The sequence below is a fragment of the Sinocyclocheilus rhinocerous genome, unplaced genomic scaffold (genome assembly GCF_001515625.1).
Source record: "Sinocyclocheilus rhinocerous isolate Xijiao unplaced genomic scaffold, SAMN03320098_v1.1 scaffold1635, whole genome shotgun sequence".
NCBI classification, from domain to species: Eukaryota; Metazoa; Chordata; class Actinopteri; order Cypriniformes; family Cyprinidae; genus Sinocyclocheilus; species Sinocyclocheilus rhinocerous.
The window spans coordinates 599862-626188 of record NW_015627629.1 but is presented as its reverse complement, the minus strand read 5'-3'; the positions used below and the strand labels follow the sequence as shown (position 1 = coordinate 626188).

Sequence of the window (26327 nt, the reverse complement as noted above, 5' to 3'; positions counted from 1 at the left end):
ACTTCCTCTTCGTCGTTAGGTATCAATGTGTGCTCGGCAAGACCGTTTTGTGCTTGAGCGCCACCAAGTTGTGTTTTACTGTAACTTCAGCAGCTCCAGGCACGTGAACAAAAGCGCCAATCTCATTGTTCGGCCAGTTTTTAACGTGGCGCGTCAAACCAAAAAAAATGAGCCAGAGGCGTTTTAAAAAAAATTACGCTTTTACGCCTCGCATTTTGCGCGTCGGTGTGCACACTCACATTGGTGCCCTTTGTTTAGTCACGAGGCGTTAAACGTCGGCGATAATCACGCGCGATATTCGTCCCGTTACGCCTTCTTTCTTTGCGTGAACATGTGGGTGGTGTTATGCAAATCTTCCCACATCGTGACGTAGACATGTGGGGGCATGTTAGAACCAGCCGTTTTAGGTAGGCGTGGTTGACTTTTATAAAGAATATCTCTTTGGATTTGAGACTTTAGTCTTTGCAACTTTACAGATCTTTTTTATGCACCAAGAGCTTGTAACACTCCAAAGAGAAACGAAAAATTTAAATCGCATCATATGACCCCTTTAAATATCTCAAGAGTTGGGATGATTTTGATTGTAAGGGGGGGGGGGTATTGTTATTATTATTATTATTACAGACAACCTCTGTGCTCAGTCACAGAAAGGAGGGGGAACAAATAACTTTAGTGGGCTGCTTCTGAATTCCTCCACCGCCCTACTTCTCGTGTAGATGATGAACGAGCCCGATGAGAAAGTCAAGATCCGAACGCTGGGGCCAAAATAAGAGCCTTGAGGATGAAACCAAATCACAGCTAAACCATCCACCCCCCATGATGGAGTAAAATGCACATCACATTTAAAAACCGTGTTTCTTACAGCGCACGTGTTTCATTTGTGCAGTAACGTGAGTGCGTGAATTTTAGGAGCTGGGAGGTCTGTGTGTAAACAAACTATTTCCGTACTCTCCAAAAACGCAGTTATGAACTAAACAGAGGCTCAAAAATATGCTTGAGAGTTTCTAAAGAAGCCTATTTTGAGATTATTAAAGGCACGTGAAAGAATGTAACTTAGAAACAGCGAATAATAGAATCAAAGTCGTCAATATTGGACACACATGAGGAAAAATAACTGCGCGCGAGGACTCACCCCAAAACCACCAGTTCGCCGTACTTTACTGGCTCTTTGGTGGGCGCACAGTGCTCCTCTTGACCCGGTGAAAGCATGAGGCTTTTCAAACAACACCCTCTCAATTACACGATCAATCCAGCGACGAAAAGGGAAAAGACTTCAAAAGGCGGTCCTAACTGCCACATTTCCCATTTACCTGCTCCCAATCTTGAGTTGTACTTTTCAGAAAACAAAACTAAAAAATAAACAGTTAAATCCTACATCCGAGAGAGATTTAAAAATAATAATAATAATGATAATGATAATAGTAAAGCCTTAAGTCTCGGAGGCATTTCATTATAGGAACAGCGGATAACTTAGAGCTTCCATCCGCTGAAAGAAAAACAGTACTAGTAAGGGGTGGACCGTACCATTCACTTAAAACGACTTTCCGCGGGGTAGCATACGAAGAAACTTTGCAAATATTATAGTGACTATTCTCATAGCTTTATCATTGGTTGGTGTATACTTAGAATTATTAGAGAACCGTGTTTCCTCTGTACAATCTGTAATGGAAAATTTGAGCCTGTGATATTTCACCTTTTAAGCTAAAAAAAAACCCCGCACCCCCTCTAACGGCACAATCCAACACAACGGCGGTCTGAGGCGGCACCTTCAATTATGTAAACAAAGGCTGAAATTTAGACATAATTAAAGTAATATGAATGGTTTTGAGAATTAAAAAAAATAATAATGATAATAATTTTTTTAATAAAAAAAAAACATTTTTGTTTTTTATTCATTTGTAAGTGTAACTCCTTTAGTGCAAGAAAAAGCCCACATATCAGTAATCAAATAAATGTGTTTGCTTTTCCACTGATTTAAAACAACACACCAAGACCTCTACATTTTATTGTATCATACAGGCACGTTCACCCAAAATGGAAGGTCTGCCATTATTCACCCTCATGTCAAAGTTTTTTTTTTTTGTTTGTTTTCCGGCAGAACACAAAAGAAGATATTTTGCAGAACATTGTGGTCCAAAGAACATTGGACTACTTTGGCTTTCATTGTATATGGACAAAAACGTGTTAATCTATCTTTAAAACTATCCCTTTAATTTGCAGATATCATTTTTGTAATATGCTGAATGGGATTTGCCTTTACGAATAAATGATTTTGACTTTCAAAAAGCTCATGTGCAGCCATAACATATGTAAATTATGCAATAGGGTCTGAGAATATAAACTGTTGACCTGTTGTAAAGCATCACCGTGTTAAATGCTGTCAGTTCCACCACAGACATCATGCTGTTCTAACAGCTCAGTCCACACGAATGAGCCATTTGCTAGGAGTTTGCTTTTCATCCATTCATGCCTTCACAGAAGCATTCAGATTCTGTTTAAGTTTGATGGGTTGGTAAGTAGGATTATAGATTTATTGAACCTCTATTTTCAACTTTTTGAGACACTAGAAATGTGTTTGTTTGCTTAAAGGCAAGACACCACAGGTGAATAGGGTAAACTTTTTGACTAATAGATATCACCACACTTCCCCAGATGATTAATCACAGTACAGTGAGACAACTGTTTGTATTACAAGTTTTCTTAAATGTTATGTTTAAATATGCAAACGTGGCATTATCTAATTAAATATGTTCTAATTTGCATACATTTCCAGAATATAAATCCAAAATTCTTGTTTCATTTTAGAGTCAGAGGAGGTGTTGGATGTCTTTGTTTATGACTCCATAAATCAGAAAATACTGTCAACAGCAATAAGTAAGTAAGTAAAATAAATATATAAATATTCACCATGTTTTAGGAATAAAATGCTACATAAATCAGGAAAATTATACAAACTTGCAGGGGTGTGTGTGTGTGTTCACTGCTGTGTGTGTGCACTTAGGATGGGTTAAATGCAGAGCACTAATTCCTAGTATGGGTAACCATACTTGGCCACATGTCACGTCACATCACTTTTTTTTTAATAGTTCTGTATTTTGAACGCTTTACAGAAAATATAAACATCTATTATTTATCATACTTACAGGTTGTGATTCAGTGGAGCAGCTGGTCCAAATAAACAGGATACTGATCTATCTTTCAACAGCAAGCCTTTTGTGAATCCAGCATTGAACTCCTTGAGATTAAAGAAGCAGTCGTCAGTAGAATGACGTGTTTGTGGGCGGGGTCAAGTTGTTCGCGGACGGCCAACATAGAACGCATTATGCAAATGTGTTACCCGGTGACGTATAGCCGTCACGGAAGTGGGATTCGAATTACTAACGACTCGTTTCAGCTGTTCAGAGTCGATTCTTTATTTTGGGAGAAAATAACTTTATTTATCGTGCACTTTCAGCTTTACAAATTTGCAGATCGTTTACATTCACATACAGCTGCATTACATACTGCATGAAAGGCAACATTGGAAAAGGCATAATAGGGGCACTTTAAACTCTACCACTCCTTCATGTACTTTGATGGCTGTTCGGTCATTCACACGTTCCTGCTGAATGTGACACTTCCACACTTCTGTAAAGGCTTGTAATCAACCCACACTGTCACCACAGTCCATCCAGAGCAGTTGGGGGTTTTTGGCAGAGGTGTTTTACCTCCTTCACACTCCCTCAAAAAAACAACAGGGCCCCAAATGACTTTATCACAGCTGCAATTCCTTCATTTGTTCTGGAATCATTATATGGGTAAATGTCACAGCAATCCATTTTTTTAAAAATTGAGAAAATTTTGCTTAAAGAAACATTTGCTTAAAGAAAATGAAGGCTTCTTGCAATATTTAAATACACACACACTTTGACAGTATTTGTTGTGCTGAATTAATGCTAATGGGAATGTGACTGAATAATGGGAATTACAAAAAAGAAAAAGAAAAAAACATGTCCAGACGCATATCAGTACAGCGAAGTTGAGAGAGAGGACAGTGTGCTTAAGTGTCACAAAGCAAAACAGGCTATAAACAGCCTTCATTTGCATTTTACAATATATAGTTAATACATTCATTCATTTTAACTGAACATATTTTGAAATTGGACATAAATTTCACCCCATACCTATTTAAAATGTCACTGTCAAGTTTATTTATAGAGCAATATTAACATGAGTTGACCAAAGTGCTTACAAAAGTAGAAAGTGTAAACGTTAAAATAATCATTTAAAAGTGTCTCAATGACTCCTTCAGAAGTTTGAGGTGGATAAGATCTTCTGTATGTTTTTGAAAGAAATATCTTCTGCTCACCGAGGCTGCATTCACTTGATTAAAATACAGTAAAAACAGCAATATTGTGAAATAGTATCATTTTAAATAACTGTTTTCTATTTAAATATATGTAAAATATAAATAATTAATTTAGTCCTATGATGGCAACACTGAATTTTCAGCTGCCATTACTGCAGTCCAATCATTCTTTGATTTGGTGCTCAAGAAACACGTCTTGTTATTATCAATTTTGAAAGTTGTGCTTAATATTTTATTATGTAATATCTTTGATGAATAATAAGTTAAAGAATAGCATTTATAACATTATAAATCTAATAATCCTTGCTGAATAAAAGTGTTCATTGTATATATGTAAAAAGAATCAAAAGACAGTAACTAGTAATATATAATGTATTACATTTTGGAAGTAACTTGCCCAACTCTGCTTTTAAAATACATTCATTTTGAGAGAATTTTAATTAATCATCTATTTAGAACATCCCAGACCTTGTAATTAATTACTGCAACACTAATCTCGTTTTAATCAGTTAGTTGCACGGGGCGCGTCCAAAAATCTGCTTCTATTGTTCTTGCACTAATATGTTGCTAATGTGCAACTAAACAACAGAAGAAGAAGAAAAGAAAAAGAGTCTTAATAGACTTTTCACTAATCTCCTCCATGTCTACAGTTATCTTTCACTTGTTGCATTCACTCGTTTCCCAGAGAATGTTGAATTTTCAATACAACTTCAATATTTGAGAGAACATCACATAAGCTAACTTCATAAATTGATGTTGATTTTCCTCAAATGTGTTTTTTTTTTAACTCACCATTATAGTGATTAGCGTTCCCTTTCGTTGGGCACTTGGAACTTCATTTAAGTTAATATAATTATCTTCTTCTTAATGCAGCAATACATCATGAAATTAGAGTTACTTGATTTCAAGGGAAGAAAAGTAATAAATAGGTTGGTTTAAGAAAGTGACTTATCTTCTAATTAAAGCATTAGCGTATTTTTTGTGTGTCTTTTTTTTCATAAACTTTTTAAAATTTCGTTCTTCATAAATACCTTGAGAAGCTTATAATTGGGTTTATCTAGTCTTTAAATAGTGTGTGGTAGTATGCCAAAATGACACACAGATTGCATAATTTATTCATGCCGCAATGCACTCTGGGAGTCAGTAATTCTGAGTAGTAATGTTCCTCAGATCACAGATTCAATTAAGTTAACAAAACTTAAATGGCTTAAGTAAATTTCACTCAAGTTTATCAAGTAAACATCACTTAAATTTTTTAGGCCAACCAGTTTTTAAGTAAACTCAACTAATCCGGGTTTAGAGTGTACATTATGCCACTTCTGAGTAAACAAACACAAGAACACAACATTTTGCTTAGTATGTTGATGAATAACAATGCCGTGTCAATTATTTAAATATTTCTCAATTTTGCCAACATGCTGACAGCATCCTATGAGCACATGAGTTTTTTTATGAATTACAGTCAACCCCTCTATACACACGTGCCTGGATGAAGGATCAAATACTCACTCACTCATTCCATCTTGATGGATAGCAGATGCAAAGACTTGCTGTTCCTGAAAGGCATGTGTCTGGTTTAGATCTTTGTACTATGAGAATATAACTGCATATACAACAGAGAAATTATGGGCATGACGCATGACAGAATGATTGCGCAACTTAGAGTCAAGATCTGGACCAAATCATAATTTATTTTTCTTTCATAATGCATAAACACTACTCAGGATGAAGACAACATGCTAGTTTATTTTGTGGGTGGTTGTCAGGACGTTGTTATGCCATTGCTATGCTGTTTTTGGGTGGATTTTAGTGGATCCCTATAGTGCTGAAGAACTCACCAGTCACCAGTTACATTTATGAAAGTTAAGAATGTGTATGACTAACAGTTCGAACTCACAGTGACTCTTTCTACGACAGCAGAGTCGGTCAATTATGTTGTTATTACTCAACCTGTGTAAGTCTATCAGACTGTGAGAGCTTCAAGAATATCTTTGAGGACGTTGACTCATGTAAGTTATTGCTTCAGGTCAGAGGAGTAATGTCACGCTCTGTGTTCATGTGATATTTTACACCACTTACAAAATGAACAAATAAAGCAGGAAAACCCTGTTTAGCCTCCTCTGATTATGAATCATAATGGAATATATTTCCATACTATCCTTACTATATCTGCAGTATAGACTATGAACCCTTGTGAAAAAGTACACTTTTGCATACTTTTAAAGATTACAGAAATAACATACATTAAAAGAATATACTAGTGTGAATTGAATGTTATGTTTTCGGACACTTAATTGCATGTTTTTTTTACAATTAAATGAAACTGTATTATAGTATGAATTTATAATAAATGCAATTAGTTAAATTTAAGAGTGATTTTTGACCCACTCAAGTAAGACTTAAGTATATTTAATATGTAATTTAATAATTCTGTTGTCATTAAATTATGGTTTAAGTGTAGTTTTGAATGTACTGACAAGCATTTAAACTAAAACTTTAATGACATTTCTATTGAAATGTGTATGTCTGTATTTAAATATATTTGTAATAACACTTTTGCAATGAAGTTGCAATTTAGTGCATTTAAAACGATTACAATTATAATCAAGTACTTTACACGTGCTTTAATAAACATAAGTGTACATCTTTAAAAACACAACAAAATATGAGTAAAACTTTTAATTTGACATCATTACTTTTTAAAACAGCTGCCTATGTGTGTTAAGAAACAGTCATGAAAGTGTACTTTCTTAAGTATAAGTGGCCTTTTATTTCAATAATGTATAAATAACTCCAAGTACGTTTTTTAATAATCATAAGGTTTGACGCACACTACAAGTGCACATTTAAGCACTTCTTTTTCACAAGGGTATACTTGCGCGTAGTATGTAAAAACATTTGAAAAAATGCAATTTATGCAACAGAGGAAACTGTGGTACTGTATCTCAGAGTACTGACAACAATGAATTGGAAAGCTCTCAATTCTCTATTTAGGAGGAATAAATTTTTTAATACTAGGTGCCACCTAAAGAAATAATCAATCTCGATCCTCACCAACCTTTCATAGAAAAAAAAATATATATATACAGGGGAAAAAGCATCTGTTCTCTTTTAGTTAACTTCTATATTTTTCATATTTCCACACTGGTTAGGCCTACATATCCGTTCTATTGTATTATTATTTGTATTATTAATAATTCATTGTATTATTTTGCTTTCATGGTGGCAAAGCAAGCAGCCTAATGGCTATATTGAAGTAATGATTCATTCAGTACGTGAGTCACATGTTGATTCAAACATGTAAATATTATACCCACCAACAAACTTTAGCACCTTATGCACCACCATTCTTATATTTGCAATGCCCAGTTATTTCCACTCTGCACCACCTGCATTTGGTGGTTATCAGTGTATTACAAAGGTACAAAACAGATTTTAGTCCTTCAATAGGTTGGTATATTAACATTATATCAGTTAATGAAATTACGGTATTTAACTGTAAATTTAAGTTAAAACCTAAAACGTTGCTGCCGTATTTTTTACGGTAAAATTCCGGCAACCACAGCTGCCAGTTTTTTACTGTATATTTTACGGGATTTTTTTTACAGTGCACATTTTTAAAAGCCACTGCTCTGGAGTGTCATGTCATTGTATGGTGTAGCTGTAGCATTGAGATATCCACACAAAAAATGACTGGAATAGCAGAAAGACACTAATTAGAAGGGGGAGACCACACACTTTTTGGACATACATGCACTGTAAAAAAAAATCCGTAAAAAAAACGTCAGCTGTGGTTGCCGGATTTTTACCATAAAAAATACGGTAGCAACGTTTTAGGTTTTAGCTTAAATTTACAGTTAAATACAGTAATTTCATTAACTGATATAATGTTAATATACCAACCTTATTGAAGTACTGAAATCTGTTTTGTACCTTTGTAATACACTGATAACCACCAAATGCAGGTGGTGATGAGAAAGTCACATGATGGACCAAAGCCCATCACAAGCAGCTTTTAAATAATAACATATATAGAAGGTGCACAGTGTCATTCACACAAACACTAAACACCATCATGGTAACACACATGAAACTGAAATAATGCAATAAACATTCATTTAACAACATTAGGTGTAACACACAACCCTAATATACAAAACTGATAAGAAAAAACTAAGAAGAAACATAGTTATTTCAACAAAAAAACATCAAATTTGAAATGTAACGCAGGGAATTCTGGGAATGTCCAAAAACTGTATACTACCGTAAAATTAATGTCCAATACATGTAATGTCCAATACAGTTTTTCACCGTATATAGTAGGGCAATTTACCGTTAACCATTTAACAGGTTTTTACTGTTGCATTTTTACAGTCTTTTACCGTTAAATTCACGGTCATTTTTTACACTACATGTCACTACTTTACCTCCATGCCAGTGTATGATGGTAAAATGTCCATAATGACAATGTCATGGACAGAGGCAGGTCTGGGATCAGCTGATTGCAGTATGATACAAGGAGAGAATGGCTGGAATGTGCTGAGACTACGCTAGGGAGTCTGCTGACCTCAGAGCCACACAAAAGTCTTGTTGCTGTCCTTTAACTTGTTCTTCACCCTTCATTAAAATCTAAATCATTGCAGCCTTGTGGAGAAAGACTTAAAGACGAGCATTAAGCAGACGTGATTCATTTAAAGGGGCAGTTCACCTGAAAAATAAAAACGCACCACTCTCACTTTGCAATCGGTTACCAGGTTCATAAATTGTAAAAGAGCAGCTTGGACATTCTACTAAATAACTCAACTTTTTATGTTCTATGGGAAGAAAAATTATAAGTCTACTTGGTTTGTCTTATATGAGGGTGATTAAGTAGATGCTAATTATAAATAATTGATCATTTAAAAAATAACTGCATTCCGTTCTTGTAATGAAGTCTGATATAACCACTATAGGTCTGTTTTCGTATTTCATAGAGAATGAGCTTCATTATGAGAAATGATGGGAATTTTGGAATCACATTATTATGAAAGAAAATTAATGTGTTCTTTCTATCAAGATTACCGTCCAGTTGACTGCTATTAAGACATTTATTAAATTATGACTGCCCCCTGCTGTAGTCAACAACTCATTACAAGTTCATTTTCTGAAAACTATAACCAGAAAATCAAAACTACTCAAATTAAAACTCATTTATACAAACCTCAAAATGAAAAATCCCATTCAAAGCTAAATGCTTAAAAATAAATATATACACTACTCTTCAAAATTTTTGGCAGTGGTTTTGGGTGATTAGTAAGATTATTTTAAATAAATTAATACTTTTATTCAGCAAGGATGCATTAACTGACAGTATAGTTTTACATTGTTTAAAAAATTGTTACATTGCTTTTCTGACACTAGAGACTGGAGTAATGATGCTGAAAATTCAGCTTTGCATCACAGGAATCAACTAGGCCTACATTTTAAAAATATAATAAAATAGAAAAGTTATTTAAAATTTTAATATTTCACAATATTACTGTTCTTAGTGTATTTTCAAATAAATCGTATTGTATTTGAATAATTTGTATTGTTGCCATCTAATCGACGGTATAAGGTTCCGAGATATAATCGAATTAGACTAAAGTATTCAGTTGTACACCAAGCTATATTAGAGCTGAATAAGTTACACAAAACTTAAATCCTTACCGGAGCCTTGAAAAGTGTTTTTTCCTTTCTTTCTTTTTCTTCTTGTGATTGTATAAGTCTGGTCTGTCTCTTGGCCACGTGATAATGTTCTGCAATTGTGAGTGAACTTACTGTACCGCAAGACAAATTTCAGACTTTGTCTGACAATAAAGTTAAATCGTAATCATTAATAATTGCAGCCTTGGTGAGAACAAGAGACTTATTTAAAAATAAAAATAATAAATAAATATTTTTATAATAATGTATAATTGTGATTTTTTTTGGTTTTACTTTATATAGAAGCTAAATTCACCTTAAAGTAATAGTTCACCCAAAAATGAAAATTCTGTCATTAATTACTCACCCTCGTGACGATCCAAACCAGTAAGTCCTTTGTTCATCCTCGGAACACAAATTAAGATATTTTTGATGGAATCCGAGAGCTTTCTGACCCTCCATAGACAGCAACGCAACTACCACGTTCAAGGCCCAGAAACATAGTGAGGACATCGTTAAAACAGTCCATGTGACAGCAGTGGTTCAAACGTAATGTTATGAAGCTACGAGAATACTTTTTGTGCGCAAAGAAAACAAAAATAGCAGGAAATAACTTATTTTAATTTTTGGGTGAACTATCCCTTTAAGTCTCCATATATAAATGATTAAAATGATAAATTAATGTAGCATAGTTAAAATTAACCATAGATCATAAATGAATCATCTTATTCATTAAAATAATTATATCAGCCAAATGTGTGTGATATTAGTTGGTTTTAAAATAAACTTTTTTTACTCCCAAAACTGTAGCCTTTTAATACTGTTCCAGCCAACTATGCCAGTGTGCAACATTATTTACCATTACCGTTTTCAAATAGCTCTGAAAATTAATAGGTTCAAAAAGTGAAGCAAGAAAGAAAGAAAGAAATAGAACTGTTATAAAAAATAAATTGAGGCCACACTGCATTTTTAATCAAGCATCCCTTTTATTACCGGTCACCTGTTTTACAAAAAAATGAAATATCAGTGTTAATGAAATAAGCAACAGTATAGAGTGTGATAACAGATGAGGAGGATGCCTCTGAACAGCACTTAAAGAATTGCTTGCAGTGGTGTTTAGCACAGATTTAACCCGTCTTTCACCCACGATATCATAATATGTCCCTCATTACAACAGGCCCCCAGGAAAACATACTAAACTGAGCATAATTAGTCAGGAAAAGCATTTATTGGTTTTAAACGGATCTCTTGCATATGCCTCTGAATTTAAGGGTTTCAAGACAAGAGCTGAAAACATAGTGAATGTCAGTAGATTTTAACAGTTATTTTATTTTTAAAACAACACAAATATCCTCAATGTACTTTATACGAAAGGATAAAACCCTCTCTGGTCGAAGAGAGCTAACAAATAGTAGTATTCAAAGTATTTGGACTGAAAATGGGTCAAATGAAACGTGAACGAGTCTAACCGTCTCGTCTATCGGATGGCTTTGCTCTGTATGTCTACTGAATATGAGGAATGCCACAGCATTAGAAAGGATCCGGTTCACTGAGTGCACGTCGTCAGGGTCCGGCTGGGAGAACGGGACCCCAGGCTGGAGTGTGCTGGGACTGTGGACTGGTTTAACTGGAGATCACATGGTAGATCAGGTGTGGTAAACAGGGCTGGAATCAAACGGTGGGTTATTCTGGTATGATGTCATGTGGCTTTATGAGAGCACACTGAAGTCTTCCTCGTTTCATTACAGTTTATAATTAGAGTATAATTTATCCCCATCATCCTGAAACAAAAAGACATTAAGGCACTTGTTTAACATAACTTGTTTGGGAGCAAACATTACCAAATACAGTAGCCAACAGAATTAATTTACAGCAATCAGGGACACTGGAAATAAATTTTCTGCTATTTCTGTGAACTCCACTAAATATTTATTATGTTTTTTTTTACATTATGTACGAAAAAAAGCATACATAGGCAAAGCTGGTTAAAAGCCAAGTGTAAAATGTATAATATTGGTTGTATTTGTTTGTTTTTTTTAAACTACAGTGACTTGATCTAAGAAACACAAAACTAGAATACAGTTCAGGGAAAAAAAAGGAACCTACCCTTTCATTTCCCTTGGTAAGCTGTCTGTTGACAGACTGAAGTAGTTCTTGTAGTTCCTGTACTGTCTGATTCAACCCTGCAGTCATCTTCTCCTTACGGTCAATCTCCTCCTAAGAACAAAGATTGCACAAGTCAGGCAGACATTTTTAAAATGTCACAATTTTCCAAAGGCTAAAATCAATGACCACACTTGCAGTGTTTTAGTATCACTGAGATTCTTAGAGTTTTTATTAATATTTGTATATTTTCATTTAAATTTTCGTTCCTGTTTTCGGTTTTATATAGTTGTAAAGTATGTATAGTTTTATTATACATTGTATTTAGTTATATATTTTATTTAGTCTATAGAGTTTTTTATTAATATTAATTTAAATTTCACTTTTAGTACATCAAGTTAAACCGGATTAAAATGATAAATGTTGCCTTGTAAACTTGCTGAATTTTTTATTTTTTTGTTACATGAAATGTTTATGGTAGTGCTGTCAATCGATTAAAAAAATTGAACAAATGAATCAAAATTTTTTCTGAAATTAATCACGATTAATCCCACCTAAGTTTTTAAATATACTTTTATATGGCAATAATTTCACATTCAATCTTCAAATTAATGTATAAACAACAAAGACAGTATATTTTTAATATTTGTTTAATGGCATCTTTTTTTATGACTCAAGGCAAATATCACTGATAATAATAATACTACTACTGATGGCTCTATGAAATTGTTTTTTTCCCTAATATTTAACCACTGACTATAGCCATACAACATTAAAGTATACTTAAGAGCTATCACTTTTAACATTTATTACACTTTATAAAATAACAACTTCTAATTTAAATGAACTTAAAACAATCTTCACTCAAACCCATTATAATAAATGTCATATTCCTGTGTAGGAAACATACAGAAATTGAATAAAGTTATCAAACACTAAATTCTAATTTAAATAAAGATGAATCTTTAAAGCTACAAAAGTTACTGATTTCCTCTTTTTATTTTTTTGATTAACAGTCATCACAGCAGCTGGGTTAAGAGCTGCCGCTGCTGAACACGACGCGGATCTGACACGCATCATATTTTCTCACAACTCTTTACCTTTTCTGACCCACTTCAGGTCTTAAAGTCTCTACTAATGCGCTGCCGAGTAGAATAGGGTGTGTTAGATGAGGGAGACGGTGCTGGGCTGCTCCAGGACAGTTTTGAAAACCATTTCAGAGACATGTTCATAAATCTGACTCATATATAACAAATACTTGCATACATGCAGAGTTTTAAGGCAGCTTTAATCGCCTTTTTGGCAACTTAACTGACGACATAACTATGACACTGCATGCTCGTAGTTTCTTTCGCGCTTTGGTATGAAATGATACAGGCTACAGCACGCGCTGCCGCATTTGTGTGTGCAATTGAAGAGCACGTGCTATGAGCACAGTATAACGGCTGACAGGACAAGAAAATTGGTTTTTACTGACACTGTAAGGCCTGACAACATCTCATCTGGCCGCATTTCACTGTTGTTCTACTGAAGCTCCCTCGTCACCTGTCATAAACCCATTATAATAAATGTCATATTCCTGTGTAGGAAACATACAGAAATTGAATAAAGTTATCAAACACTAAATTCTAATTTAAATAAAGATGAATCTTTAAAGCTACAAAAGTTACTGATTTCCTCTTTTTATTTTTTTGATTAACAGTCATCACAGCAGCTGGGTTAAGAGCTGCCGCTGCTGAACACGACGCGGATCTGACACGCATCATATTTTCTCACAACTCTTTACCTTTTCTGACCCACTTCAGGTCTTTCTCTCTCTACTAATGCGCTGCCGAGTAGAATAGGGTGTGTTAGATGAGGGAGACGGTGCTGGGCTGCTCCAGGACAGTTTTGAAAACCATTTCAGAGACATGTTCATAAATCTGACTCATATATAACAAATACTTGCATACATGCAGAGTTTTAAGGCAGCTTTAATTGCCTTTTTGGCAACTTAACTGACGACATAACTATGACACTGCATGCTCGTAGTTTCTTTCGCGCTTTGGTATGAAATGATACAGGCTACAGCACGCGCTGCCGCATTTGTGTGTGCAATTGAAGAGCACGTGCTATGAGCACAGTATAACGGCTGACAGGACAAGAAAATTGGTTTTTACTGACACTGTAAGGCCTGACAACATCTCATCTGGCCCCATTTCACTGTCGTTCTACTGAAGCTCCCTCGTCACCTGTACCTTTTCCAAGCTCGTTTGACTCGCGCCTGGTGCTGAGGTGAAGTTGGAGTGCGCATCTGTAAAGTCTCCCATTTGTTGTGATCGTAAAGACGTTCCGAGTCTAAATGAACGCAATTCTTGTCAAGAAAAAAAAGACACAGAAGCTGCAATTGTGAGTGGGGTGGCCAACCCTAGCTCCACCCCTGTGTTAATTGCGTTAAATATTTGTAACGCGTTAAAAATTAACCACCTGCGTTAACGCGCTAATTGTGACAGCACTGGTTAATGGATTTCCTTGTAGTTTACTATAAATCATTGCACAATACAGTTCGCTCTTCTCGACATTCAATAAGTTTATTGCAAAATGGCTATTTTCCTCAATGTGTGTATATATATATATATATATACTGTATATATATATATATATAATATTGTGCAAAAGTCTTAGGCCATTAGTATTTACACCAACTTTTCTTCAAGTGTCTTGGAGATGTTGCCAATTCTTCATGTAATCACAGACGGACTGGATGATGGTGAGATCAGATCTCTGTGTGGGAGCACTGGCTGTTGTCACACTCCTTGTGTATACAAGAATCTAACTGGATTATTACAATTAATGGCAAAAGAAATGTAAACTGACACTACAGCAGAAGATAGAAATTACTGGCTTAAAACCTTTTTTTGTTGTTGATGTGAATACTAATGCCTATATATTTTCAACAGTACTGTGTATATATACACACACACACGCGTATGCAACCCTATAAAATAGTGGTATTTAAATTTATGATCATTATAAAGTGTTTTAAGTCAGTTCTCCTCAAATTCACACAGGTGTCCTTGTACAGTAACTACTGGTGTAGTTCATCTCATTAACCCACTCACATCTCACAACCAAAAACTGTCCACACATGTTAAATAGTATATTGTTTTGTAATTATGGTTTTATCATTTAAAAGCTAACAAACTTCTCACCATTTGCGTGAGGCTGCTGGTCTCGATCAGGTCAGCTTGGCCTGCTTCTTTAATGATCTCTGCCTGAATCAACTCCAGAGACTGCTGGGCCTGTGACCAGGTGACACAACATACAATGAGAGAAAGAAAATAACTTGATAGCTAACAAGCTTCTTAACCACTTCAGTGTTTTAAAATGTGGATGGTTTAACAGAAAGTTCCTCCTGCATCACGAGCTTTACCTTATAAAGATCTCCAGCCACTTTCTGTCGCTCACTCTCCTCCGTCTCAAGCTTACACAACGTCTCAGTCAGCCGAGTCTTAAGCTGAACAAAAACCCAAGCCAAATATCACTTTACTGACAAGTCAATGATGGGGCTCTTAAACGGATAGTTCACCTAAAATGAAAATCATTTACTCACCCCCAACTCTTTCAAAACCTTTATGTCTTACTTTCTTCTGTGGAGCAGAAAATGAGCTATTTAGAGCAGAATGTCCAAGCTGCTCTTTTTCATAAAATAAAAGTTGAGTGTAGCTGTCAGGATTTTCAGTAAATATTGACAATGCTGAAATGAATAGACTATTTTAGTGATACTTTGTTTGGCATTTTGGAGCTGGAAACCAGCTGGTCCCTATTCACTGCCACTGTATGGAAGAGAGCAGCTCTGACACTCTGCTAAACATCTCCTTTGGACTTCCACAAAACAAAGAAAATCATACAGGATTGGAATGACATGAGTAAATGAGTTTGGGAAGAACTATCCATTTAAGGAATACAGTTATCCGTGAGGAATACTTGAAAAAAACTAATTTTATTTTTCTCTAACACACAAATGTTTGTAGTAAAGTTTTGGTTATGATAACAGCTACTTCAAAAGTACACCGACTTTTACACCACACTAAATTGTGGAAATTTAAGTTTGTGAAATTTGTGAAGCAGGTGATGTTTAAATGTCAAAAACACACAAACACTGAGGATTTGACACTAGTTCAGAGAATAAAAGGTGAAAGAACATTCAATGGACAAACATTTTACACTAGAATAAAAAACAAAAAAAAAACTACTGTTCAGGAGTTTAAAGTTGATAAAGAGATTTTAAGGCTTTGAAAGAAGCGTCTTATGCTCACCAAGGTTGCATTTAGTTGATCAAAAATACAGTAAAATCATTGATTTGATGAAATATATATTATTACAACTTAAAATATATTTTAATATTTTGTTCATTGTCATTTATTCCTGTGATGGTAAAGCTGAAATTTCAGCATCATTACTCCAGTCTTCAGTGTCACATGATTCTTCAGAAATCATTCTAATACAGGTGCATCTCAATAAATTAGAATGTCGTGGAAAAGTTCATTTCAGTAATTCAACTCAAATTGTGAAACTCGTGTATTAAATTGAGATAGTGAGTTGGTGGGTTTTTGTTAAATGTGAGCCAAAATCATCACAATTAAAAGAACCAAACACTTAAACTACTTCAGTCTGTGTGCATTGAATTGATTTAACACACGAGTTTCACAATTTGAGTTGAATTACTGAAATAAATGAACTTTTCCACGACATTCTAATTTATTGAGATGCACCTGTATGCTGATTTGCTGCTCAGGAAACATTTAATTTTATTATCAATGTTGCAAACAGTTGGGCTGCTTAACATTTTTGTGGAAACCATGCATTTTTAGTCAAGATTCTTTTGATAATCAGAAAGCACAAAAGAACAGCATTTATTTGAAATATGTATTTTTGTAAATCTAGTTCACCCAAAAATAAAAATTCTGTCATTAATTACTCACCCTCATGTCGTCCCAAATCAGTAAGACCTTCGTTCATCTTCAGAACACAAATAAAGGTATTTTTGATGAAATCCGAGAGCTTTCTGACCCTCCATAGACAGCAACGCAACTACCACGTTCAAGGCCCAGAGATGTAGTAAGGACATTGTTAAAATAGTCCATGTGACAGCAGTGGTTCAACCGTAATGTTATGAAGCTACAAGAATACATTTTGTGTGCAAAGAAAACAAAAATAATGACTTTATCCAACAATTCTTCTCTTCTGTGACAGTCTCTGCCGCCATTCAGGACAGTACCACGACTCGTGTGTGGTGCTGCTGACGCAGAAGCCGGCGCTCTGATGTAGAACCCGGATGCGCCGAGCCTTGTTTACAGGCAGAGGATGCACACACATGCGTGGTACTCTCATGAACGCGCGTTGAAGACTGACACGGAAGAGAAGAAACTGTTGGATAAAGTCATTATTTTTGTTTTCTTTGCACACAAAAAGTATTCTCGTAGCTTCATAACATTGCGGTTGAACCACTGATGCCGCATGGACCATTTTAACGAAGTCCTTACTACGTTTCTGGGCCTTGAATGGAGATGGTCCTCACTGCAGATCACAAGATCCAGGGGGCGCGGTTGGATCCAGATCCAACTCCTCCCACCTTACATATACCTAAACCTACCCGTCTCCACCCCCTGATCTCTAAACCCACCCATCTCCACCCCTAAACCTAACAATCTCCACCCCCTAGATCTGGATCCAACCACACCCCCCTGGATCTTGTGTTCTGCAGTGAGGGGCTACTGCTTGAATGTGTCAGTTACATTGCTGTCTATGGAGGGTCAGAAAGCTCTCGGATTTCATCAAAAATACCTTAATTTGTGTTCTGAAAATGAACAAAGGTCTTACTGGTTTGGAACGACATGAGGGTGAGTAATTAATGACAGAATTTTTTGGGTGAACTATCCCTTTAACTGTGACTTCTGATCAATTGCCAAACAAAAGTATTAAAAAAAAAAAATCTTAATGAGCCCAAATCTTTTGAACAGTAGTGTGTGTAACAGACAAGAGCTGAGCCTTTAAGAATGTGCGTGTGCTTGTGTCTGCATTTCCAAGTTTTAAGCAAAGGTGGCAGTAAGTCAAACTGTGACCGCAGAGTAAACAGAGTAAGGTATTCGATGACAGATTAACACATCGTAACTTTGGCAAGGTGTACCTGTCATCTTTAATGTTTCATATGATCAGGACTTGATCTTTTCTCAAGAACAGCATTTATTGTTAAATTAACAGCAATTTATGATGCCGTTTTGTCATTATTGGAGCATGACAGTGTAATTATTGGAAAATGAATTCACATTTACAGCTGAATAAATCGTCAGAAATTAGAGATAACAGATAGTAAGCCCTTGCCGTAAAAGTCCAGGCCCTTGAAGCGAGCGCCCTCACCCATGTGATCTCAAGAGGAGAAAGGGAAAGCTACTTCAGTTTAACCAGGGGGACGTCTTACCAAATTCAACTCCTCATTCTGCCTGACGGCCTTTGTGTACGAGCCGTCGAGTTTGCTTTGCAACTCGGTCAAGAGATCTTTGAGCTGAAATGAAGTTTGAGATGTTTAAGGAATGAGTGGGGCTGAGAAACTGGGTGGTGGTTTTGGAGGAAGTGTCTGAATTTGATACAATAAATAAGGGACTTCCTATGTCATTTCCAACACGTCCATGGAAGATCAAGACTTGTAATGTTCTACTGAAGAAATGTTATGTTCCCTGAGAAACATCCAGGAAAGTTGAGCATTATTGATTACCACAGAAAAGAATTCTGACTCGCTTACAATGGAAGTAATTGTGGCAATATTTAAACCCTCTACTTCAAAGGAAGGAACAAGTCAAAATTTCTTTCTCTGGTAATCGACAGCGTGCTGTAAAAGCATAGAGCTTAACTTGCATTGAACCCGGAACATTCCTTTAAGACAGTTCTATCCTCAGTCCAGACAATAAAAGCTTTCTACAAAGAGCTGCAGGTTAATGAGAGCATTGGAAAGATCACGTCAAGTATGTCATAAATTCATTCATCACTGATAGCTGCAATAGTTCGGACTGAGGATAGACAAGTAGATGCCAACCCTTCAACAGATTTTAGTTTAGCTGCTAAAATCTAATGTGTTAGACATTTAAAAACGACACAACCACAAGCAACAAACTAAAATATGACAGAACGAGAGAAGCATAAGCATGCAGTGAGGCTTCTGAATGTCATTAGTATTTGTGCTCACCTCTCTGACCTCTGACACATAGGTGGCGCTCTCACGCTCCGCTCTCTCCAGTTCAGCCTCCATGTGCTGTTTGTCTCGCCTCAGCTACAATATATACATTGCAAAGCAGTATTCAAAGGTATATTCTTCAGCTCAGAGCTATTTTGTTTGTCAAATTCAAGTTGCAAGTAGTACCGCGTTTCAGAGCTGATAAAGAGCAGGTTCAAACTGAAAGCAAACTCACACTCTCCACATCTCCATCTGAGCTCAGTCGGTCCACTTCCTGTTCCAGTGCAATTACCCTCGGAGTCATCTAAACACCAAAAGCATCACATTTTTACTTTGCAGTCTAACTTGATGAATCTTACAAAAACACTAGGTCACAGTGAAAAAAACAAACAAAAAAAAGACATTACGCATTAAGACTATTATATTCATAAAAATGACACACATTTTCACCCAAATTGTCATTACCATTTTGTGTGATGATTTTTTGGTATATCACATTCTAATTATTTATTTACTTAATTAGTTAATACATTTATTGTACTGTACTACTATTAGATATTATATTACAAATACTATATAATAAAATATAACTTGTATAATACAAAGAATCCTAGAAAAATTATCACTGTTTCTGCAAAAAATATTAAGCAGCACAACTGTTGTGACACTAAAGACAGGAGTAACGATGCTGAAAATTCATCTTTGCCATCATATTTTAAAATATATTAGAATACAAAACATTTTTATTGTAATAATTTCACAATATTGCTGTTTTTTTGATGAGCATAAGAGTCTTCTCTTATAAACATTACAAAAACAACTATAACTTATAATATAATAACATATAATAGTGTCAAAACGCATTGTGATGCCATGAATCCGACAATGACTGAATGCATCAACTGATGAATGTATTAACTGATTTACTATAATAATACCTCTAATGATGCACTGCAGGATTTAGTAAAGAACCCTAATCATAATTTTTGCATTAAACCCGACTAAAATGTCAAAGGAGTAGTGTAGGTTTGAGGAAAGCCAACGTAGTGTGTTTGTTTTTACCAACCTCTCTGAGATCAGCCTGTGACTGCTCCAACTTCTCCCTCCAGCGCGTCTCCTCCTGCTCCACACTGCTCTGTAGCCGCTGCAGGATCCCTTCCTGTGCACCCAGCACCATCAAAACCCCTCAATAACACCATCACTACACACCCCTCAGCCCACTGCTGCTAACATACTGTCAGGTGTCAAACATTTAGATTTTTAAAAATCACACAGACGCCATGAACACAACTCACCGTCTCCGCTAGCACTTTCTTGTACGTCTCACAATCTTTCTGTAGAACTTTCTGGGCCTCCTCAGCCTCCTTCAACTTTTCTGCTAAAGCCTGCCCAAAAAAACGAATCTTGAACTCTTCTGAACGTTTATGCACCCACTTGATTCATGAAGCACTGGAACTGGTTCATTAGATATTGTCTCTGGAAGATTTACAATGCATCTGTACCTGGGCATCTCCAGCTCCTGAAGCAGGAGCAGAGGTCACTTCTCCAGCCGAGCTCTCTCTCACAGATGTCTCAAACTTCTGTAGCCACTGCTGGTGGTTCTGCACAATCAGAATGTAAATGTACGTTAGAGGATTCTGCAATCATGCACAGGGCACTGAAATACACTGTAAACGCAATGCACATTTCTGCACAGATGTGAATCCTGTTTCAGTATATTAGGATGGAGAGGTGAAATAAATTACCTGTGCTTTCCTTGCACAACTTTGGTTGCAATTGTTTTTTTTGCTTTGCATGTGTGTGTGTGTATTGTGCACCTGGTCGGTGGGCAGCGGCACGTGCGGCAGGAGTCTGTGCAGCAATGCTCGGCATTCGGCCTCCGCTGACTCCAGCACCGTCTGATGCTCCTGTGGAAAAACACAGATCAAACACTCCCATCAATCAAACTGCTTAAAAGGTGCTCAAATTACACTTCATGGGTCAGTTAAAAACCTCTCTATCAAGCCACAGGTGCTCCCCACCAAAAAGTGACAGATACCCCTATAAAAATGTTTAAGAAATTTCACTCATTCTCATCATAAGTCATAAACTCCGATGTAATAATTATCGCATATATGCATACAAATGAGATACACAACTGTTTAGTCCTGGACATCAACATTCAGCATCAATCCCAGACCGAGTTAAGTTAATCTTATGGGTCTGTGAATGTTGAGAAATCAATGTAAAATACAACAAACAAATAAAAATAAAAAACTTTTTATACTTTTTCACTACAACACTTTTAAACCTCTACTCTTATCAACACGTACAAACAAGAAAACATCTAAAACCCAGCACTGAATCAACTCGAAAAGAAAATTGTTTTAAAACAATTGTAAAACACCAGATCTTTAAAAAGAAGCCAAAAAAGCAAAGATAAATAAATAAATGAATAAAAATAAATACAATTCTACTTCATCTAGACATTTCCAAAAATTACTAGCCTTTAAAGTCACCATAATACACTGAAGCATTTACTTCAATAGTGTGCTGCATTTCCAATGAAATGGGATATTTTACAAGAAAATAATCGTGGACTTTAAGTAGTCAAGTAAAACAGGATATTTAAAAGGGAAAAGTTCATTCAAAAATGAAAATTGCCATCATTTATTTACCCTCATGTTGTTCATTCTTCTGCAGAACAAATAAGTAGATATGTTGATGACTCTTGGTAACCAGTTTATTTCTCAAAACATCTTTTATGTTCCACAAAAGAAAGTCATAAAGGTTGACATGAGTAAATTATGCCAAATTTAATTTTTGGATGGATTAACCCTTTAATCAGAAAAGAGTAGGAGCTTATATCCATTGGGAACTGACTGGATTGTGATTAGTCAGTGTTACACACCAGAACGGATCCAGATCAAATAAAAATGCGCTAGAAAAATACTAACTAAGGTATCACATTTTGATTAGAAAAAGATTACAATTTATTTGGTATTTGGAATAACATGCACTGACGATTTTTCTTCACAATAAGGTCTTGAACATGTAATAAACTGAACAGGGTCAATTTTGATTTCATTTTGCTTTAAAGGCCAAATAACAAAACAAATATTTTTTATTTATTTATTTTTTTTAAACATTTAACTGAATTGAACAGACCCACAAAAGAGTACGAAAAGATCTTAACAGAAATCTGGCGAATGCGGAGTTTGTCCAGCAGGTGCAGGGCTGGGATTCGTACAGCTGGAGATGACTGAGAACAGATGTCCACACACTGGACAGTGCATGCCGTTCACTCAACTAGCGACAGCAGGCCAAGCCACAGCAGAATTACTCATGATGTAAGCAGGGTTAGTTATAGCTTCAGGACCGTTTATAGAGTCACAGTCTACTCTATGCTGTTATGCCTCGCTACATTTAGATGACCGCTCAACCCCATGAAGGGGCAAGAGTTTCTGATTACTGACAGGTCTACACACCTGGCAGGAGAAAAGAGATGATGAGACCTTAAAATGTGTCGGGAAAGGGAAAACCAGGATGGATCAAACCAATAAATAGAGAACAAAGATGTACATCTTCCAAAAAAAAAGTCATTCTGTGTGCTTATTTGAAATGAAAAAAAGGTAACACTTTAAAAAAAAAAAAAAAAAAAAAAAAAGTCACTCTTTGGATTTGTTCATTTTCTACCCGATTTGCTGTTTTATGGTATAAAAAGTTCTTTGGAATGATTGTAATAAGATTGAAATTGGTGCTGACAGAATAGTGGAAATCGGGTGGTGATCAGCATGCTGGGAAAGAGGAAATCAGGGGAGGTCGCTCAACTGGTAAAATACAGAGTGCTAGTAAAGCTGATAGAACTAGAAACCACAAAATTATGGATTTGACTGGATTTAGGAATACACATGCCGATAAAACGCACACATTTTACAAGTGCCATTCAAATTTAAAAAAATGTAAACCTATTGCTTTGAGACATGCATGTTAGGGATGCAATATTGGTTATCAGCTGATATTACATACTATTTAATTAATTGCTTTTGGCCAGTATTGGATATTTAAATATATATATATATGCTCATTTTAATTTTTTATATTTAGATTACATTTGCCATTATCTAATATTTAAAAAAATTATTCTTAAAAAAAAAAAAAAAAAAAAAAAAAAAAGAGGATAAAAAAAAATAGCTGCACACTCATTTCAGGTGTCTTGTTTAAAACAAGTTTTTTTAAAAACACACAAAGGAGAATTTAAAAACAAACGACAAGATTCAGGCCAAATTTCAAAGCACATTCGCAGCTTTTTACAGCTCTCAGCATTCAACATAGCGCATTAGTAGCATGCAGCTGAGCAGTTCAGAGTTATAAAATGAGTATGCAGCCATTCATGAGGACGTTAATAAAGGAATGAGAACTTCACTGGTCAATAAATGGCAGAGGCTTATTGGAGATGCTTTGATTTGACTCTAGAGTGAAGTAGTTTGGGAGTTGTGGTGCGAACCTTGGCGCTCTTGGCGAGTTTTCCCTGAAGTATGGTCTCGGTGGCTGACAGTGCCTCCATAGCGCTCCAGTTTTTCTCCCGGAGCTCCTAGTCAGTTTCAGAGAAACACCACTTTCAGTTCAGCCTACACTCTTGCCAAACAAACGATTGTCCCATTCATTTTGCCATTTATAGAACCATGTATACAGCCCAAAGCACAACCTGGGCATTTCCATGTATCATTGTTTTACACCGACATTAAAGATACAAAAAATAAAGTAAGTTTATAAATTTAAAAAAACGTTTATACATGTTCATGGAGTTTAAATTCCTTAACAATGACCAAATTTGTCCTGCAACTCAAGAATTACAAAAAAAAATAAAATAAATTTAAATGTACCATGAAGAATGTTGAGCTAAAAAGCAGTGGAACAAATGCAAGATATTTAAATCGAATGCACCATAGCATACCTAAAATAAATGAATAAACTAAAAAAAATAAAAAATTAAAAATTACTGAGGTGATGTACACAAGTGCTCCTAGACCATCTAAATGACACCTATCAGTGTGGATGTAGAAAAAGCAAACTTAGGAATTAATTTTATGATGATCCATGTTAACTAAAAATGGCTGCCTCTACGAAGGGAGACCACCACTATGTAGACATTACAATCTCATTTGAGTGTACCGTATGTATTTTCATGGACATATGCAGTTAATAATTATCACTAACACTTAAAAGTTCCGACAACATTTGTAAGAAATGCATTTCTCAAAGGTTCTGGGATGCACAGCATCTGGTCAAGTCTTTAGAGCTGCCATTCAAATTCAGAGTCACCTGCTTTACATGCTCATTAGCATGTGCATTAAGCTAGAAAAGCTAAAGCTTGGCTAGTCCTCCTCCTTCTACAGGAAGAGAGCTGCTCAAGACTTACGTTGTTCTTCTTACGATGAAGCTCCACCGACTCCCTCAACTCGAGCAGCTCTTCCTGAAGGTCAGATAGCTGCTTGTTCTTCTCTGCCAGCCTGAAGACAGACACAGAGCAGAATGCGTGTATTATGTCAGTGTGATAAGCCTTTATTATACTGGAACATGTTTGCGATCATCAACATATATCCTAACTAAAAGAACATGAATCTTACGCTGTTAATTCTTGGCTGGGAACTGCTGAAACTGTTTGCTTTGGGGGAAAAAAAGAGACACACAAATGAGTATATCAATGCAAAATACAAACTGAATGTCACAATGTCAACACATTTACCTGAAGTAAATATGAAGTTTTACATTAATAGTTTGTTGTAGTTGCTCGCTGCATCTGATATGAATTTCTCAGCACTCTCACCTGCTGTTGTTGAATTTCCTTCTCCAGTTCTCTCTGCAGCCTCTCAACATCCTGATCCTTGGCCGTTAACCTAAGATATACACATATTCATTATTGATCTGTACAACTCAACATTAGTTTTGTCTGGGAAGCTCCAAAAGAATCTTGTACAATATAATAACTGTATGGTGTCAATTTGTGGCCAAAAGATTAGAGAAAAAATATACAATTTGGTAAAAGCTATAATTGACGGCACAACTTCAGGTTTTGTAAATGGAATATTCTCAAACATCACTTAAATTATGCTTTCAGAAATGAAACTCAATTTTAGGAACTGGCTTATGGAACCAAATATGAGAACTTTGGGAAGGGCTGGGTGATATGGCTAAAAATATTAAATCACACACAGTCATTTTTTTCTACAACATTCAATATCCTCCAGATATTAATTTAATATTAAATCACCGTAATTTGTTCTATATCACGTAATATAATCCAGATATTTGTTTCATACCATTAAAAGCGTGAATTCCACGTTTGTTAGACCTTGAAAATGAATGTAAACATAACATTGTTTGTTTACAGGTAAACTCCAATTTAGGCCACATAAAAACCATTAACATTTTGTGGTTTAATACAAATTTATCATCAAAAATGGTGTATAATTCAATTCATAACACTTAGTTCAATTTTTTCCTTTAAAAAGTAATCAAATAAAAACATGACACTTAATTCACAACAAAATGAAATGAATGATGAATTTCACATTACAAAAAAAAATAAAAAAAGATGGGAAAAAAGATCCATCGGGATTAATCGGCAAGCAAAAGGCCATGTGACTGGAGTGATACATACTGAACATGAAGCTCCTGGATTTTAGAGTTCAAGTCCGAGTTTGACTTTGTTTCTCTGCTCCTCAGCTGGGCAAGTTCAGTGTTCAGAGTCTCGACCTGCTGTTGTAGATCCTATGAACACACACATATAAGTCTTTAATATGTCATGCAAATAGATGAGCACAGATTGTTCTAGAGCAGGGCTGTCCAAACTCGGTCCTGGAGGGCCGGTGTCCTGCAGCGTTTAGTTCCAACCCTAATTAAACACACTTGAACCAGCTAATCAAGCTCTTACTAGGCATAGAAACTTCCAGTCAGGTGTGTTAAGGCAAGTTGGAGCTAAACTCTGCAGGACACCGGCCCTCCAGGACCGAGTTTGGA

The 26327-nt window shown here is 35.7% G+C and overlaps 2 protein-coding genes across 7 annotated transcripts in view; both read right to left on the bottom strand.

Annotated features, from left to right (window-relative positions):
• Positions 1 to 1475, bottom strand: part of LOC107732184 (E3 ubiquitin-protein ligase pellino homolog 2-like) — a 20524-nt gene extending 19049 nt beyond the window's left edge. Inside the window, exon 1 of the mRNA XM_016543462.1 lies at positions 1133 to 1475. Within this exon, the coding sequence (XP_016398948.1) occupies positions 1133 to 1209 (77 nt within the window). The 5' untranslated portion in view covers positions 1210 to 1475. The remainder of the gene's footprint in view (positions 1 to 1132) is intronic.
• A 9509-nt stretch (positions 1476 to 10984) lies between these two features.
• The window catches only part of LOC107732115 (kinectin-like), a 43830-nt gene continuing 28487 nt past the window's right edge, over positions 10985 to 26327 (bottom strand). For 2 of the 6 annotated variants that reach the window (XM_016543374.1, XM_016543380.1), the window contains exons 21-36: positions 25969 to 26078; positions 25135 to 25204; positions 24935 to 24972; positions 24727 to 24817; positions 23812 to 23898; positions 21143 to 21232; positions 20828 to 20926; positions 20621 to 20710; positions 20392 to 20484; positions 19561 to 19629; positions 19338 to 19421; positions 18576 to 18659; positions 15528 to 15611; positions 15307 to 15396; positions 12119 to 12229; positions 10985 to 11793 (exon numbers count right to left, since the gene is read on the bottom strand). In XM_016543374.1, the coding sequence (XP_016398860.1) occupies positions 11755 to 11793; positions 12119 to 12229; positions 15307 to 15396; positions 15528 to 15611; positions 18576 to 18659; positions 19338 to 19421; positions 19561 to 19629; positions 20392 to 20484; positions 20621 to 20710; positions 20828 to 20926; positions 21143 to 21232; positions 23812 to 23898; positions 24727 to 24817; positions 24935 to 24972; positions 25135 to 25204; positions 25969 to 26078 (1329 nt within the window). In that variant the 3' untranslated portion in view covers positions 10985 to 11754. The remainder of the gene's footprint in view (positions 11794 to 12118; positions 12230 to 15306; positions 15397 to 15527; positions 15612 to 18575; positions 18660 to 19337; positions 19422 to 19560; positions 19630 to 20391; positions 20485 to 20620; positions 20711 to 20827; positions 20927 to 21142; positions 21233 to 23811; positions 23899 to 24726; positions 24818 to 24934; positions 24973 to 25134; positions 25205 to 25968; positions 26079 to 26327) is intronic. The other 4 variants (XM_016543388.1, XM_016543409.1, XM_016543402.1 and 1 more) reach the window with 3 other exon arrangements.